The sequence below is a fragment of the Contarinia nasturtii genome, unplaced genomic scaffold, assembly GCF_009176525.2.
Source record: "Contarinia nasturtii isolate CC-2019 unplaced genomic scaffold, AAFC_CNas_1.1 Cnas_scaffold_630, whole genome shotgun sequence".
In the NCBI taxonomy this organism is placed as follows: Eukaryota; Metazoa; Arthropoda; class Insecta; order Diptera; family Cecidomyiidae; genus Contarinia; species Contarinia nasturtii.
The window spans coordinates 566,240-586,587 of NW_022197981.1; the positions used below are offsets into that span (position 1 = coordinate 566,240).

A 20,348-nucleotide genomic window follows, 5' to 3' on the forward strand; every position below is an offset into this window, starting at 1 on the left:
AAGAGAAAAACAATGAAATCAGTCCTATTTTACATACAACGAAAGAAAATAGCGTTAAAAATAGTATTTGAAAGAACAAAAGAAAGAAAGAAATTCTGTACAATTTGGATAATTTTTGTTTTTTGAGATTAAAATCAATTCTTTTTACAACCGATCACGTTCCTTCTCTAATCAAATGGGAGCCAAGAGAAAAGTAGTTTAATTGGCGTTGTGCCACGAAACACATACCTGCTTTTTCAGAGTCAAGTGACGGCGTTGGCTGAAGGTCTTTATTGTGTTCTGTAATAAATGAAAAAAAAAACATGAATGAAAATTAATCACTTTAATTGCATATAAAAACACGTTTAAAATAAAATCGCTTAAGCTCGACTATATTTCTAATCTAAAAGTATGTAATCAAAAATCCAGCCGGATGAAGTGACCTCAGTATATTTGGAATGTGGCAACGGAACAAGTTTTTCAGCTCAACAATAAAAATGTGCTATGCCAATCATTATTTTTCTCTATCTCTCGCCATTTATCCCAAAAACCAAAACCAAAATAATTTCACTGACATAATTCTGATGTTTTTTTGAGCTCACATGAAACAAAAAGTGCGCAACACAATTTTTTTTGCCATCCAGAAATTTGTACGGAACATTGCGAAAATTGTGGGTCATGCGTTGAAATGGAAACGAAAAAATTACGAAAAGAAAAAAACAATGCGCTATCATGTATTGTGTTCGCCTCTAATTGAAATCTAGATGAAAACCGACGAAAATCTTGATTTCTTTCAAAGAACATCTATCGCACGGTATTTTCTTATTTGCCTCTTCAAATTACTCAATTGTGACATTCTGTACAGTACGTGTGTATGCTGTTAAATTGAGTTATTATGCCGATGTTTACAGATCATGTTTCATAATTTGAATGACTCTTCATGTTTTTGCTTCTTCTTTTTTTCTTTCTCAGTTTCTTATCGTAACGAATCTGGAAAGCGAGAGACAGTGTAAAAGATAATGAAGCAACAATGTAAAGCGAGTGAAATATTCACTTATTCTGAATAAGATCAATGTGTTAACAAAAAAAAGTCATAGCCATTGGAAGGGAATTTGAACGTGACGTCTCTTTTTTGTTTTTATCATTTAGAATTTGCGTGCATAATTTGAAGTGAAAAGTTGAAGAATTGTTTGATTTGTGTGCCGGAAATCAAGCGATTAAAAAACATTACTCGAAAACAAACGCACATTTTTTTTCGCCCTCAATTTTAATTGGTCTATATAGTATGTATAACCAACTGAATTATACACATCGATATGAAAAAAGAGTTGAAAAAAGAAACAATTTGTACAGTGTTCACGTGTACAATGGTCTGTTGTTCTTGCGCTGATCGGCCGCCACATATTGTACAACATTGATCGCGCATTGTATGTTGGACCGTTTTTTCTTCATGAAAAATCGTTTTTCTTTCATTCAACGAGATTAATGATAATGACGTTGTTGTTGTTGTAGATTTCAAGTGGCCAATTCAAGTTTTAGGCGAGCTTGAGCCCATTTTTATATCTCTGTTTTTGTTGTTGTTGTCTCAAACACCTTGGAAACAATGCAATTTTAATGCATAATTGAGCAGTCATTATGTGATCCTTTCAAACAGCGCACAACTTGTGTGTTGCACAATCTGTGAATGTCTATTAAGGGAGTAAATCACGTCTTATATGATCAAAATAAAACAAAAAAAGTGAAACACTTTTTTGGTTGGATTTGAAATGAAGACAAATGCGGTTTCTTTACAAGTTCGTGATTTGTGATGTGTTTATATTTTTTTTTATTGTGAACAAATTGCGGTTGTTTGTCAAACAACAGTCGTGTTTTCCTGTATGCGACATTTGTGCTAAACTGATTTATGCATTAAATAATAGAGACGTATATATTTTAGTCACCGTTCGCGTCGATAACAGTGACTCAAGTTTAAACGACAAATGAAATAAATCTCGATATTGTTACCAAAATGACATTGGTTTGGCTTTTTTTTCAGTGTCTTGCAACAGTTGGTTTAATTTTCAAATCGGTCTGGCCTTTTCTCGATGGCTGTCAAACACTTTCCCCACTTTTTCATGTGTTTGACATGTTTTGAATAAAATTCGTCGATAAATTACTATTTGAAATATATACTGTGCCATACATAAATTTGTTTGTATGAAGTTTATTGCATAGACTTTCGCCCGAAGGTAATTGTATGATTTATTGAGGAAAAAAATCATGTGCGATAACCAAACTTTCGATGTCAAATTCTCTAAGACATTAACATCGGCGCTCAGAATAATGCACCGTAATTGTCTCCATCTTTTTTTCTTCGTTCAAATGGTGCGCGCATTGACTCGAAAATCATATGGTGTGTACATTGTATTATCATCGTCTGTGCAATGAAATGAATAACAATGCAAAAATGTTGTACACTTTGTTGCTGTGTACTTACAATTTTCCATTGTTATTGGCAATGAGATAAGCGTGTTGACTTTCGCTTAAATCATCGAACTCCAAAAGCACATGATGCGTTTTTTTTTTTTTTTTTTTCAAAGTGTGATTATATGGAGGCATATTTAAGTTGAAGTATTATGTTCAAGCAACAACCATATTAGACACTATCTCCCACAAACAAACACACTCTTCGCTTATAGGTAATAATCAATTCACTTTTTCTTTCATTCGAAATGAAAAACACATTTTTTTTCTTTAAATCTATATTATAATTTCGTTAGCAATTGGACCTTTCAATCTCGGTTTCATTCAGCTAATGTAAAACCATATAATGACTTAAGAGGTCGATCGGCGTTGCTCTTTTATTTCCATCTCTTTTCTTATGTTTTCTTTTCATTCGCTAATCGCATAGCCGTCTCTTTTGTAAGAGATGCGAGAGACTCTTGTCGTAATCTCGAAATCTACTTGCAAAACACATTCAACGCATCAAAACAAAATGGATGCTTAAAAAGCGATGAAAACAAGAAAAAAAAAACTTAAACTACGCTGCCGCTACTATTAAATTGATTCCTTGACATTTCAACTTTGTTTAAAAATAAAAGAAGAGATTGATCATTGTTTAGCCAAACAAGTGATTGCGTTCTTTCTTTTTTGTGAAAACTATGCAACTTGTGATCGGTTCATATGGGTCCAAACACTCACCGCAAATACAAAGAAGTTTCATTGGCGTCTTATAAGTTAAAATAATTCAAATATCAGTTTTTTTTAAAATGAATATCGATTTTTCGGATTTTATCAAATTGATAAGAAAGAAGTCATTGGAGATATCGGGGTTTTTGGTGCCTTCAATTTGACGATGGTTTGCATCGGTATAACCAAAATTGCGGCGAAGAAAAAAAAAAGCCACAAGTAATTTCATGCTTACGAATCAAAATGAAAACATTGACTGCGGAAAACAAAGCGAGAGTGTGTGCAAGCAGAAAAAATTGCAACCATCAATTTTGTGAGCATTGTGATTCTAGATTAGAAGGAGATTGTGGCGCGGAAGCAATATGCGCTGCGAATCAAATCACATTCACATTTTACGAAAAAAATGAACAATTGTATTTTCAAAGCTTTAATTCAACAGCGAGATAGATTAAGAGAGAGAGAGAGAGAGAGAGAGAGAGAGAGAGAGAGAGAGAGAGAGAGATATTGTGCAAGAGAATAAAAGCGCTAATAACTCTGGTGAAAATTGAAAGTAGAAGTGTGTGGTGTATGTGAACATAATTATGAATTCATTTAATTCTACATTGCTAAATAGCAGGCGGAAAAATCGGCATATACGCAACCAAAGTGAATGAAATGAAGTGCGAGATAGAAATGCGCCGAAAATAGGTAAACGCAAACCTTATTTTTTTTAAATAATAAATTCGAAATGAAAAAAAATGCGAAGAAGAAATAGATAATAATTAATAGTTGAAGAAAGACGTTAAAAAATGAATCATAATTTAAATTACACATATGTATCCCAAAGAAAAGATGGTTCACGCATTCGAAGTTCAAAGCGGCATGGTATTGCAGAAAGTAAATAATTTGTAACATTGTATTGTGCGAATAACTCGGCCAGAAAGTACAAACGCGCTCTATACAGGCAATCTCACCAAAAACAAAACAAAAAGTATATTATAAAACCGGATATAAACCGATAATAACAATTTCAGTGTTTAAAAATATGTACGGAGAGCTTTCGCAATACGCCTTTGAAGTTTTTTTTTTTTAAATGTAGTATGCGCCTGTCGTTCGAGGGGTCTCCGGGTAGGAGAAATAGAGCAAGTGTGTAATGGTTGTTATATTTATGCATCACACGCGTTCTCTTGCTGCTGTTGATGATAGTGTTGTTGTTGTTTTTAAGAGTCTTTTGAAAATGAAATATGCGGCAAAGCAGACAGGTGAACACCAGCCAACGCATAACATTTATAAATATTCACAATGAAATCGAATTTATTTCATACGTCTTCAATTTTATTCGACATTGTTGTCAAAAAAAATTAACTACAATGAATGCGTTTTCGGTGTACGTATTATTATTATGGAGAGAATATCGAGCAACAGAGAAATTATGAATATTGAACAACGACCGAAGAGGAGAAATGGTTAAAACTCATATCGAACAGGAGGAATTTTCGAATATGTTTATTTTAGCAATTTCTTTTCATGTTGTTTTCTTTCTCTCTCTGGTTTACTGTCTTCATTTAAATTTTTGCTTATCTGTTGAGCATATGCATGTCAAATCAAAAATGCAGATATGTATTTGTTCACATCGATTTGAAATTTTTGTTTCGTCGTGTTTCTTCTTTTCATTGCTTTCTGATACAATCCGTTTTGAAAACACTTTTGCACACTTCACTGTATGATTATCCCACTTGAAATTGTAAGAGAAAATATGTGAAACTGTGCGTGGCATAACAGAAATCATCATAAGATCAAAGCCGGTTGACAAAATACAGAAAAAAAGTGAATTTATTTTTGTAGCAATTTTCTTCGCAGCACAAAAAATATTCATGTGATGAATTTTTATCGATCGATTTTCGTCTTCATCAGTCGTTAATTGGACGAATTTTTTTATTTTTCTCACATTAACATGAATTCATGCCGACACAAACAACGGAAATTGAAGCAAAGTCTAGCACATAATCGAATTAATCTCGTTTCGCTATCATTCGTACTTGGTCTTTCATGTGCGGCGATGCAATGTAAAAAGTTTCGTTTTCATTTTCACAAATCCATATCAACCGCATAATTTAAAAGAAAGAAAAAATTGTATGATTTTTTTTCTGTTTAACCTAAAATCGTATTTATCGTCTATTTATTCAACCATTTAATTTCTCATTTCATCGTTGTTTTCTCGCCACATTTCATTTTTATTGTTCGTTTGCTTCCATATTCTCTCTCTCATCAATCTCATCCAAATCGAAATCGTCTGGGCTGGCTGACTGGTTGGCGCACAAGTATACGTAAACGAGACTCAAGCTCAATGCGACGTTATTTATTTTCTGTTGTTATTATTTCGTTGGCGTTATTGCTCTCTCGACTATTATATAATTGGTTAATCTTCATTTAGAGTATTCAATTGTAGCGTAAACGCTTAACTTGAATGGGTTGAGATGCAAAGAGATGCGATTGAAAATGGAGAGTGAGAGAGAACAAGAGAAATTAACCATGATGAGATGAATGCGACTCTTGTGTACTTATTTGATGAACGTTTGTTTAAATCGCTTATATATAGTTACTTAATAAAGTTGATTTGTTGTAGTATTTTTTATTTGTGTACATCTGTCTTTATGAAGTGCGCTCGCGCACGAAAATCATCAGCGACAAAACGACAACAATGATTTTTCAATTAAACTAGATGTGACGAAATCACATCGCATTGTTTACTTTCTTTGTTCATTTCTTTCTCTTTCTCTTTCATTTCGGTTCGTCGTTTATAACAGTCGTTTTGGCATTTACGGCCAGACAGCAATGAATTTTCGGGTAAAATTAATAGTTTTCGGATGTGATTCGTATATGACGGATAGTTTTGGTTGATCTCGTGGTGGGTCAAATCAGACTCTTCACGATGATGATTTGGTTTTTCTATTTCAGCGGGCGGTGTTAAAGGTGAACATTAAATAATCGAAATGCTGTTTTAGACGGTTTTAGAAAGCACAACCAAATTTTTCACTTCTCCATTTCCGCATTGCGCAAAATTAATGAATAGATTGTTTTTGGGCATGGTTATCAGGTTCTATTCATGCGCACATTTTTTTTATTAATTTGACTCTTGTCTCCTTTCTTCGAGCAGGAATCATCAATTTCGATCGTATACATTAGCTTGATTAACACGTTTTAATGTGCACAACAATGCTGCGAACGAAGCTCAAAATGAAAATGAATTTTGTTTAAATTTTTGGCAGTATGACAGCATGGCCAAACACTAAAATAGGATGACTCTAGTGACCTCGTTAAAAAAAAGCTGCTGTGTTGTTTTTTTCTATCGAGATATTTATATGCTAAAGATTAATATCGTAGCCGCCGCATGCCGATCAATGTCTATTTTTTTTCTCTTGCTGATTTCCATATGATACGACTGACTGTATGGTAAATCATCAACATCAAACAAGAAAAAAACATTTACACCTTATTCAACGCATACCATACATCACACATCACATAGCTGAAAATGAATTTGGCCCGGATTATTATGAGCGAACCGGTTCGAATCATTTCGCCATGTGCACACGCGTTTCTATCATGACTTGTTGGGTTTGCCCGTTTCAAATCGAACGAAAAAAAACGATACGACAGTGAAATTTGAACAAAATTCGTCGTCTTCTTCGGTGACAACAGGCAAAATTCCAAAAAAATGATTCGTATTGCTGATTTCTGGTTTTGTATAATTATTTTGCGGTTGTTTTTGGAATCTAATCCCACATGAACAATAATTGTATATTAAAAGCCGTGATTCTGCTTATGGTGATGCTAGATGTGTCCTTAATATTCACAATAAAGACAAACATTTACATTTTTCAAATAAGTCACACAGACGCTTCATTTAAAACGAACACACAGAATTCAGGCCGACGCAAATAGATGACACTTTGACATTTTCGCAACGTTGTATAGTATTTTTTTTTTGGAAAGATGACAAAACCACTTATCGTTAATCTAACAAATACACGGTCGTGAATTGGATAACATTTCATCGACTCAATGTGCTGTGTATGCTTCACAAACACAAATTGGCCACTTGAGCGTTTCAAATTTGTTTTTAGAATTCAATTATGACTTTGATTTCGTTCCTGTGAAGGGAAAATCATTTCTTGGGCTGGGCGCTTTTTCCATCGAATTTAATTGACTTAAAAGCATATTCAATGAAATGGCATAGAAAATTGGTTCCATTGAACTTGGCCGAAAGAAAAAACCAACATTATGATGAGATTTTAATACAAAGTGAACGGGGTAATATCAACCACTTTGATTCCGTTACAATACAATCACATTTTATTGAAATTTTTTTATACTATTTCGTTCTCTCTCTCTGACAATGGAATGTCATAAATAATGTGGTTTGTTTTTTATCGTATTGGCAAAACATGTTATTTTTTTGAATTTGCAAATTTTGTCGAATCAAAAGATTCGATTGTGTGTCAATAAATTGTATCTTCTCAAGCCCGCAGTGTCGATTTCTTGTTTTAACATTTTCGATTTGGTCTTCCATTTGGCCAATGGCAACTTTTGTAACTGAAAACAATAAAAACAAAATCCGACGAAAAATGCGTTATTCGAATCGATCAAAAAATCAACAGTTAGCCATCGAATCGTTCGTTCCTCATTCAAATGTGACTTTTTCCGTGTGTGTTTTTTTCTGTTCAAAAAGAAGTTCATAGTTTTTTCCTCTTTCTATCTTTATCGCTCACCTATCTATCAAATTCATAAAAAACAAATATTCCATTCATTCATACGGATTTTTAAAGTGAGTCGATTAGAAAACGTTTGATTTTTTTCTACGCTTAACTCTCTAGATGTTAAGGTATTGAGATTTCTTTCGGTTTTCAGTCATTTAAATCGATCGATAATCTCTTACGCGTGCGCGTGTCTATGTCTGTATATTGTACGCATATACGCTCATAAATTTATTTATAAATTCCGCTAAGTTTATAATATTTCACTGATAATGATAATAATTTATTAAGATTTTTTTCCCCTCTTCGTTTCCAATCGGTTGCTGAGCATTTATGGGCTTTCTCTTTTGCTGATCACCGCTCTTTAAATGTGTATGAAATGGTTCTATCAATGGTGTGCTCGGGCTTTTGAATGCGTGCGTCATAAGTGGCGATAAATGCAAACGATTTTTCTTCTTCTTCTTTTTCGCTTATTTTATCGTACCCATTTTGGTTTGGCTGACATCACTTGTATAAAATGTGAAACCTCTACGACACAAGCAAAATAAAAATTCATTCTCGTGCAAAAAAAGTGAAAAAAAAAACAAACAGGTACAATACTCAAGAAGTAATGGCGAATCGATTTCAATTGACCTCGCTCAAAAACCATTTTCGTTCGATTGAAAATTGCGGCAATTGTTCTATAGCGCCTCAGTCTTTTTCCATGCGATTTTTTTCGGTAATTGCGGCAAAGAATCGACATGAATTTTAAACTAATGGATTTAACTGTCTCACTTACAATACAAAACATTCAATCGTATGTTTAATGCCCAAAGATTTTTCGTCGAATTGTTTTTTTTTCTCTCGTCTTTTTCACGGGCTTCTGGACATGATGGTGTAATGCATTACGTTGAGTTTTCTGTTTCTGAACATGACTAAATTAGTACTAATGATAACCGATAGCTGTAAATGTTAATCCATCTCAGCGATTTATTGGCTAATTTCGACTGTTTTTAGCATAAAAAAATATGTTATGATTATTCTTCTGTATATATCGAGTACGAACAATCTACACTGTACATTGTGACTTTCGCATTTGGGCAAATCAAGAGCGCGCGCGCACACAACACAGTTTAAATGTAATTTGTGCAAGTTTCTTTTACATTTGTCGTGAACTGTTGTTTATTACGTTGGCTTGGGTGCGCGAGCGCGGATGGGTTTCTTTTTCGTATTACCTTTTTGCCGATCGAGTAAATTTAACCAATAAATTACAACGTACACCGACATATTTTGAGCCAAAAAGTTTGGTGCCCCGTCTCTCTCTCTCTCTCTCTCTCTCTCTCTCTCTGTTGTTTATTACAACATTCCCACACTTGAACAAAACGCAATGCTTTTTTTGTGAATTGCTAATATACTGTTTACTGAACGGCTGCATTTTATATTGCTCAAGAGTAATATGAATAATGCGGCAGAAAAAAGCACCGAAAATTTTCAATTGGAATTTAAGAATTAGCAAAAACCTACAAAACTGAAAACAACGACGTGTTGTCTCTCATTCATAAGACTTAAATTCAACACAAGAAAAACAAACGGCTTTGAAATTGCGATTGAAGACGTTGTTGTTGTTGATTTTTTTTTGTTTCTTGTTGCAACCGTTGAACGATTTAACCACTTTAAAAAGAACGGGAGCGAGATGGAAAGAGAGAAATAAAAAAAAATGTTGAAATAGTTGAGGTTGTCAGATTGTTAAAGAAAAATTGGATTAAAAACATCGCGAAGCAACACACACAAAAACAAAATACAACCACAGCAACGTAAAATCGCAAAAAAAAAACAATAGAAGATCATTTCGGTATAGTGTAGAATTGAATTTAAAATGCCTATCATCGTTGTATGCCGTTAGATACTTCTGTAATGCATTCTATTTTAAGTGTTTTTCATTAGAGCTCGCGCACGCACACATTTCATTCCACGTTCATTTTTTTGCCCTCCATCCTTCTTTGGCAGTGCGCTCGCGCGTAATATACTTTATTGCTGGCTGCTGCAATTTTTTTTTCCGTATTCATCTCAAAAAAACTGAACCGAACACAATAGCATTTTAATTAATAATTTTTCTTCATATTTTCTTGGCGTGCTTAGTTTCTTTCGTTTAGATTTCATTCTTCTCTATTGAGACAGACGTACGTCATAATATATATAAAAAAAAATTCGCACAATCGTAACCTAGAACAGCTAGAACATTTAAAACAAAATATGATTGTTTGTTTCGTTCAGCATTTTTCTCTCTTCATTTTCCTCCGGTGTGTGCGTGTGTTTGTGTGATTTCAAAGAATAAAAAATGAAGAAATGATTTGGGTCTACATCTACAATCGTGTATACTTGCATACATAGACACTGATGGCACGCGGAATGATTAAGCGATCGTAATTTGGTCAGGCACAGTGACACAGTTCTTTTGCCAAACAAGTTGTAACAAAGGTGTGTGTCTCACCTGGTCTCTCTTCTTTTGAATCTATGGAATATTCTTCTATTTTTTTTATCGGCACATTATTCAAATCATGTTTCGACCATTTCACCCATTTCGGCCAATTCTTTCTCGCACAATTCGTTTTGTTGCTTTGGTTTTGTTATTATTACGATCATCATCATTTTCACCGTGCGGCTCAATCAATGGTTAGTCCGAATGGGTCGAACAAATCGATTTCCAACCCAATCGACGAAATAATATGCCAAAACAAATCAACAAAAAAGCCCAAACGGATATTTCTTTTCATAATTCTTTATTATTGTTTGTGGTTTGTTGTTGGTGCTATTATTATTTCTATAAAATCTCTCATTTAATCAAAATGAAATCTATCTGAATTGGTAAATGAATACGGTATGAAGGCGAATGCTTTTGATTGTGGTTGTTGTGCGACGTACGCACCGTTTTATGCAAATTTAGTAGGTAAATTAAAGAACATAGCAATAGAACCCAAGCGATTCAGTTATAAGCGTTAAACATACTAAAATTGATATCAAATTGCCAGCTTGTTACATATGGCACACACCTGGTTCAAAATGGCAACACGCATGTGTATGAGTGTTGCTCTTTTCATCTTTCTTCACACTCAATTGCTTTTGGTTTTACATTTTATATCTCACTGTCTCTCTCATAAGTGTCTATGGAATAAATTTATTTGATATTCGGTGCGGTGGTTCTGCGCATTTTTTACCGTCAGCTAACTGTATTTGATCGTTTTTATTTTTCGTATTTGAAAAAAAGAGAGAAAAAAAGATATATGGCTCTAGCTATTTTAAGCTAATTACACATGGCATGATTGCTTTCGATGATGACTACAATACAGATTTTCATTTTGGATCAAGATATCTGATTACCTGCTATCTATTATATATATTTTTTACTAGACGTATATTTTCTCTCTCTCTTGCCTCGATGATAATGCGGATGCCATCTTGCGCGTGATCATTTCGAATTGACAAAATAATTAACATAAAAAATGTAATCGCGAGGAAAGTTACTCGGACGAAAAAGAGAGGGAGAGAGAGAGAGAGAGAGAGAGAGGGAGAGAAGTAAGATGAAATGGAAGTCACATGATCGCATGCCCTTGTCAATGTAAATGACAAACAACATGATTGTTGGGTATTCATAAAAATTAATGGTTGATGTTGTTGTTTTTTGCATAAGGGAAATTGAATAATAATAAAAAAAAGCGCTCTTTAAATAGAAGAAAACTTTTTTTAATGAAATGAGTGTCTATAACCAGCATATACGTATTTTATTGATGTGTGGAACAAAAACTGGCTTTGCTGACCGCACAAAAAGTGAAATAACCACATCAATACATAAACGGTGCGCATACTACAACATTCTCGATAAACTACCAATTTTTCAATTAAATATTTATGAAGAGAAAGGCTCTTTTGGTTAGGAGACTGTCCTTCATTCCATCACATACACACATTTTTCCAACTCTACAAAACTCTTTTGATCTCTTCATCTCTCTCTCTCTCGCTGTGTACGTCATTGTATGCACTGTGTGTATAACACCCGAAACATAATCACATTTCCAATGGCCCTATCACAATTCACACCATTCTGAACGATAAAAGCACCAAACACTGAAAGTAAAACGAAAGCGAAACAAATTGAACACTGTACGAACACCACACACACATGCACTATGCTCATTTTTCTTTTCGCAAAAATAACAAGATGCGACCAGATATGAGTTCATCTCGCCTTCACAAATGAATAAACAAAATCATTTGACAATATGAAAAATCCAAATGACTCACGATGTTCTCGCCAAATGGCTACACCTCACAAAACAACGTAGGTGAATGCACACAATAAAATCACAAAATTAATGATTTGTACTGCGTACTTGGAGTGTGCACACAATTTTATAACGAAAACATTCGAATGTATCACGATCATTGAACTCATCGCAAATAAGTATCTCTCTCTCTCTCTTTCGCCGTGTGACAAATTAAAAGAGTGTACACACACAACGAAGGAAAAAAATGATAAATGGCTCGAGAAAATCTATCTACGATAAGCGGCAAAATGTCTTTAGATATTGTAGATATATATTCGTACACACAAATCGAAGTCGTTAAATGAATGTGATCGGGTTTTGATGATAAAAGTGGGAGAGACGATAACGAAAGTTCGATCAAATTTCCTAATTGCATGAATAAATCATTTTCGAAAATGTCGTTTTAATTCCAATGATTTTATGTAGTGCAGAATTTGTGAGGAATTTTTGTTTTTTGGAGTGAATTCGAAACATTTAAATCGATAAACTTGGTAATTTTATCAAAATGTACATTAACACATGAGCTTTACGGTCAAAAACCAGAAAGAAGTCGTTTATTGGAATTCGGAACACAAGATACTTATGTGATGATGTGCGAGTGTCTGTATCAGTGTGCCTGTGTATACAGGCTTGTACAGGGGCAACGGTTTAGTTTTAAGTGCAACAGAAAAGTGATTTTGCACCAATGCCGAATATGCAGGTGAAAGTAGAAACTGTTCCTGTTGCAAGTACTTCATGGCGAATTCATGAGCATCGACTCTCTCGGGTTTCTGTTACATTTTCCAGATTATACAGCGCACAACATGCGTCTTTGAAACGAAATAAACGGAGAAGAAAATACAACAACGATGCGATGTTGATGGTGATGATGATGATGGAGGAAAAAAAATGATAAAAAAAACTGCAACGAATCACATTAAACTCCCATCACATTCTCAGTGCGATGCAAAATCATGTTCGAAAACAAAGTATTGTTCGCATCATTTAAATCATATGCATCTACTTAAACATACAATCTTCTTTCTCGTTACCAACTAAACTAAGCGATATTCTCATTTAAAATGAAGAAATAGCGAGAATTGAGATATTATAATCGAAAATACCTTGAGATCGAAATAGGGCTTGCACTATGTTGAGCTGTGCTGCGCTATGTTTGTGTGACATTTATCCAATATTCGAGATTCCATTCGTTTTGCATAAATAAAATGGTTCAATGCTCTTTTTCGATGGCAACAACGGCTGAGAAGCATCAATACATTGGTATGTAACATGCGATTAGGCTAGATTTCGTTTTTCTTACTGGTAAAAAGTAAAACGTAAATGTCAATTGTCAATGTGCGACAATTTTTCGTTGATTCAGCCGAATGGATCAATTGACAACGAAATTATCACATTTGCAAGAGATGAGAGAAGTGAAAATTGCAATCAATGATTTTATTTTTTTTTTCTCATGGTTCACCAGCAAACACTCACATTTATGTATGCACACAATCGATTCGAAATCGAAATCATGATCGGTTGAGGCAGAAATGCGGCAAATGCGGACGCCAAACTCTAATCGAATTACCGATTTGATAAATATCTTTTTTCCATTGAAATTGGCACGATCACAAAAAAAATAATAACAACGAAACTAACTAACACATTTCCCGTGCATTCAAATCGGCGATTTCATACGGTTGATATCGAATTATACCTTCTCTTTGCAACTCAAATCATTTCCCTTTCGTAACGTCAGTTAAACTAAAAAAATGCAACGAACCAAAATTGAGACAAATCTTTATAGAGAGACGAAAGAATAAAAATAAAACACAATTCGAAAAGCTCAAAGCGAAATGGTTATTGAATATTGAATGAATCCTTTAGGCTGCTTTCAAATTCAGTTCCGTGTAGTATATATTTATATTCGTGTTCAGTTCAAAATTCCAGAATCGATTTACATTTTGAACAATGGTTTATTTTTTCGTCTATTTTGGAAAATTATTATTCAAACGAATTACAGTACCCAAATGTGGAACAATACATACACATTTTTGGTTGTTATTTTTGGCGAACGAAAACGAAAGCCAAACAAAATCGAATTGAATGACGCGATGGCAAAAGATCACTGATTTTTTTTTTCTATATGATCAATTGATTTCGAATTTGGAATAAAAGCAAAATGGTGCGAGGGGAAAAAGAAAGCAAAAGAATTGCAGCCAATTACGAGATGAAAGGTGATGATGATTTACAACATGACATGCCATTGTGTGTCTGTGCACTTTTATGCTTCTTGGTGATTGTCTGGATTAGGTGAAATGCAATTCCATTCACATTTTGGTCGAGTTTAAATTGAATAACCTGCTAATGGCGGCTACTGGAGCAGTAGGTCTGTACTAAACGCTAACACACTTACACGACAGACACACAGTGAGGAGAACGAAAGAATTTCTTTTCCATCATCGTCACATGGCATACAGACAACATTGCATATGGTAAACACTCCATCGTCAACAAGTTCCGATGGGTTCACGGAAAAGTACTGATGAGAAAAACAATATCTTTTTTTTAGACAACGAAACCAACACCAACACACGCACACACACACATGTGAAGTGCACGCGCACACTGAGAGCAGATTAAAAAATGGCATGATATGAAGATGAAAAAATAGCTTTAATCTAGGTTTCTGTTCTGATTTCCATCAGATCTAGCTTTAATGCTTGATGCTTGGCATCATATGTGTACATGTGTTTGTTTGCAATCGGCGTGCGTCTGAAAAATGCTTATGATAGCGAGCAATAACATCATATTTGTCAACGTCACACTTATGCATGTAAGTAAATGCATAATTATACAAAGAAAACCGTGTGCGTGCGTGTATGTCTGTGTGATCGCATTCAAATTGAAAATGATGCCACTGCACCTTTGTTTCAATTTGTCGAGCGATATTCCGGAACGACATACGCGCACACATTCTCAAATTAAATATTTTCTAATTAAAACTGACGAAGAAGAGAGAGAGAGAAAAATATGTGAGAAAACCAAACCAATTATTGAACAAGTGATCTGAACCGAGACAACGTGGAATTTTTTTTTATAGAAACTGAAACGGAAAAGAGAACTTGAACTAGCTCTAGGAGAAGAAGAAAAAGTTGAGATCAAAATTTGAAACTGAAAATGAAAAAAAGTATCGTGCGAAAATTCGATACTTCCATGAGTTTGGAAAACAACAACTCTGAGCTAAAAATTATGGAACGTTTTTGGTCATACCATCATTTGCATACCGTTTCACGGACAACTGAATTTTCACGAGAATTTATTTAGTTAAATTTGATCGTTTATTGAAAGTTACCGTACGAACGGAACTTGGTTCGCTAAAAGTAGCATATTTTGACTAATCAACGGGTAAAAGATAATATTTCCGTTGCTTTTTTTCGGTCGAAGCCATTTTAGTTATCTTGACAACTTAAGAAGTCGTAAGAGTCTTAATTGAGGTAAATCAAATTTAGTTGGGTTTTCCAACGGAATCTTTATTCCACATTGTTCATGGTTAAGAATCGTTCGTCCAAAAAATGTGCAGGCGGATAATGTCAAACGTTATGGATCGTTGCACTGTGTATGATCTCAATGATTCAGAAATTCAGAATGGTTCGCCTTTCGGTGTCAATTGAGGGCGATATCGATATGAGATGGGTGGATGAATGTGGTTGACGAACGGTTGTATTCGTCACAGTGTCATTTAAAATGACATATATTTTATAAATGGCATGTGGTTCGGTGTTGCATGTGCAAATGCAGTTCATTCACATTGAATGCCACTCCTCATTATGTTGTAAGCAAACAAATACAGGAGAATGATGTCGATTTTAGCGGTGCATTCCAATATGAAAGCTGAATATATCAAAATTTATTTCGAAAATGAGTCGAAAAAAATATGTATTCACACTACGCAATGTCGAACTATAAAATTATTGGCAAAACACGCATCGCACTTCGAATAGAGACACAGAGAGAGAGAGAGCCATTCAAGCGGGACGCATCGATGGGGAGCATGTTGTTAATTTCGATTGAATTGGCTGAAGAAATATTTTTTTAATTAAACCATAATTGGTTTGAAATAAATTCCAATATCGAGTATTACCAATGATTAATCTAATTAATTCTAATTATGATGGCTTGCGCATAGAGATTGATCGTGCGCTTGTGTATAAGAAATGGCCTGGGAATTTCGCAAAAAAAAAACACACTAAAACCACAAGCAAGCAAATTCATTAGGATTCAATGTTGTGAAAGAAGAAAATTGTATACATACACTTTTACTCGTTTTGTACACAAAATGTTCGATTTTGACGACGGCGTTGGTGGCGTCGATGACGATGCAAATTCAATCCGATGTGGTACAATGACATTCAATGAGTAAACAATTGCACCATTGCTAATATTGTAGTAGAAAAATAATGTAATACACACGACAATGTCTATCTTCCCCTTGTGGTTTGTTTGTGCAGCTGCAACTTGGCATCGAATGCATAAGAAAAAAATTGTCCATTTTATATTGGCAATTGTATGTAAAAGACACAAAGTGAGTTGATAAACGGTTGTTTTGTGCATTGTCATTCAAAACGCACATACTCACGACACAGAAATGCCAATGGACTGAGTATGAGTAATACAAAATGCGAGACACCGCGTAATCTCCACCGAAATTGGTAATATGGGATTTTGATTTGTACATACACACAACGATTGCGGCGAAAAGAAATTGTTCGAAGGCTGTTTATCGATCAATGGCGTTGAAATGAAAAAAAAAGAGAGCAAGAGAGAAAATCTTGGGCGCTGTGTTCGTTGCGCCTGTGCATGCAATTGTTTATGGTGATGGTGATTAAATGGTAAATCGAGCACCAAACTGCTGTTGCTGGTTTTCAAGTGAAAAATTGCTTGTTTTGCCCAGGTTGATGTAATGTACAGCTTAAAATTGTCTCGACTCCATGACAAACACACAACGAAACAGTGTGTTGTTATTGCTTGCACAATGTGCCAACCAGTTTACATCTTTCACACACAATATGTGTATATATAAATTTCTTTGAGTCTGGTGTATGCACAAAACGCATTCCATTCTTGTCAAAGTTGGCTATTGCTGTTGCTGGTGCTGCTGCTGTTTTAAAACAAAGTCATGCCGAAATACGAACGAATGAAAAAAAGACATACACATACACCGATTGGAAAATTGTATTCGAGCAGTCGGCACGATTGCATTTGTGCGCTTGACAAAACTTGTACAAATTGATAACGTACGGGTTCATTTTGTGTTTATTATGTAAATCGATGTGCCTAAAAAAGTGTGTTCACACATACGAATGTCGACTGATTTTTGTGTCGCACACACGCACACTCTCTTTTGCGCCCATTACACGATTCGTTATTTATGTACAAAGTACAAGGAGCGACAAGATCAAAATCGATGCTTGATTTAATTGAAATTTTTCTGTGAATGTGTCGGTCGGATTCGAAACTAAAATGACAGATTCGTGCTAACGATGCGATTAATGAAAATTGAAAGTGAAACACGTAAAGCCATTTTTTGTCTACGTTTTACAATTCCTTGAAACAATACCATCCCAATTGACGCAATCCGCATCAGCCGCTACATATTGAGAGAGAGAGATAGAGAGAGAGCGCAACCAAACGACAACAAAAACGTCAAGACGAAAAAGATCAAACAATAAAATAGGCAAAAATCGATCTAATTGTAATTAAGTGAATCACTATTTATTGATGGCGCAATAATACATCACATCATTTAATTCGATAACCGCACACCGGTCAAGGCAATCACGAACAAATACCCAATCGAATCTAATGTGCAATTTTCTGTTTGTTTCTGTTTTATCTTCTTCTTAGTTGTTGTTGTTGTTGTCGTCGTCATCGTCTTGTGTGCAAGATGTGATGTATTTTGGCTCCGGCAATTGTTTTCATTGAAACCAATATCATAACATATCAGAAAGAAAACCGTAAACCAGCCTCAAACAATAAAGCAAAAAAAAAAAACAACAACAATATATCGTGTGACTGGTGCTGAAGACAAACTTCAGTATAAGGAAAATGAGTGAGTTTGTTTTGCAGTTTTATTGTTGCACTCATGCAATGTGACTATTGAAAAACCAGATATTGGTAGGCAATATGCAAAATCCGTCGTTTCTTTTTTTTTCAATTCTCTTCGATTTAGTATTCTATATTTTGCACACTGTCTATTTACTTTAGTCATTTTGCATGTTGCCACAATGTTTTCTTCTCTGCTTCTTCTTTATCTTCTAATCTCTCTCTCGCTCCCTCACTCTGTCAGATTGCTTCTTTTGCTTGCTTATAAATTCTTCGGTAAATAAGTGTGTTTATGTGTATTTTATTCTTCTTTTTCTATCGTGTTAACTCTTCTACTCGCATTATATTCATCTTGTATCTTATTGTCGTAATTGACCTGATTCTTTCGCGCAGCTCTTCAGCTGACGGGTTTGTGTGTGTGTGCATGTGCTGCGTTTACGTGTGATACTTAGATTGTTGTTTATTCTATTCGATTTGCGCGCGAATTTCGCATCCGCATTCGCTATTTCTTTTTTTGTTTTGCTGAAGACAGAAAAAAATATTCTAATTTAAATGCTCTTATTTATAAACACAAAATATATGAAGTGTATGATCTTTCTTCTCTTTCTCATAACAATGAAATCGGCCAAGCGCACACAAACACACACATTGTTATACTCAGACAGGCACCGGCTATAAATAGAGTTTCATGACCAATTTACATTCAAAATGATTGTTGGTTGGCTTCATTTTAATTGTTTCTATTCCCGTTGGTCATTTCTATTTCGTCGAATATTTGGGCATTCGTTGTGAGATCGCGTTTAAATTTTCTCTTTATTGATTTCATGTTGATATTTGTCAAGAGTACAAATCACGATTCGGAATTTGAATTGTTCTCCATATGATGCATATGATCGATCGATTAATCGTCGGGTAATCAGAAGAGGCTGAAGTAATTGAAAATATTCATTGGTGACTGAGCACCAAAGCAAATAAACCAATCGATCGAAGAAACTAAGACGAGAAATTGGGTTTGAAGTTGGCAAATTTAAAAATCCAAATGGCTATATAATAACAGGTGTGGAGCGTGCAAGTCAAATTCAATTTAGCCTATGATCAGATAATGAAGTCACAAGCCAATCATTTGTTTCATCTTTCTTTATGTCTTTCGGTTTCATTTCCAGGCAATTTAAACAAACGACTCATTATGCCAGGCATAATACGTCGGTGATATTTTATGTTTCGCATGTCATTCAGTTTCACTTTGACGTCGACTGATATTGAGCCAATTGTAATGATGATGAATCTAATTGATTGTGAATCATCGTCAGTCGTCATCTATTACATTCACTGCTGTTTTGAGATAAGGTCGAAGCTATTTCATAGAAGCTGAAACAAAGAAATATTTCAAATTCAATTTTGACGAGTCAAAATGATGTATGATTTTTTTTTCTTCTGAATTTTCATGAATGGAAATAAATTTCGAGTTTCGAATTTATTCGATCGTTTCGATTCGCTTTCACGTTTCATTGTAAAACACAAAATTAATTGGTCCTGATCTCAATGAATATCGAACAAACGTATTGGCTTTGTTCTATTCTAATAAAAAGAAGAAGAAAAAAACAAACATCTTTCAAAGATAAAAAATCGCTCACATCATCATGACATATGTTATCGATTCAAATTTTAATTTGGTTTTTTTTTCTTCATTTTTTTAATTTCAAAAATTACTTCGGCGAATGTTACTCGCCAAAAACACACACACAAACGTAAACAGTTAATTATTTAGTTTGTGTTATGCGGTATGCGCGAGCGCAACCTATTTTCAGCTGGTGAATCTCTTTCTCTTCTTTCTCTACTGCTATAAAGATTTGTGATATTTTAAAACCTATTTTACATTTCCTCCAAATGGTGTGTTTTTTTATTATTTGCGTGAGCTGTGATCGTCCAGCGAATCAAGTTGCCAGTGAACAAGAATACGGACCAAAATAAATGGAAAGCATAGGTGTACAAATCCAATCGACAAATAAGCAACAAGAATATTAAAAAAAACGTTAATCCACCGAATAAATACAATGGAAGTGAATGAGCGAGCATAGAG

At 34.5% G+C, this 20,348-nt stretch overlaps 1 protein-coding gene across 4 annotated transcripts in view; it reads right to left on the reverse strand.

Annotated features, from left to right (window-relative positions):
- Positions 1-20,348, reverse strand: part of LOC116340210 (serine-rich adhesin for platelets) — a 72,704-nt gene that overhangs the window by 21,314 nt on the left and 31,042 nt on the right. For all 4 annotated transcript variants that reach the window (XM_031766558.1, XM_031766557.1, XM_031766560.1 and 1 more), the window contains exon 3: positions 229-279. In XM_031766558.1, the coding sequence (XP_031622418.1) occupies positions 229-279 (51 nt within the window). The remainder of the gene's footprint in view (positions 1-228; positions 280-20,348) is intronic.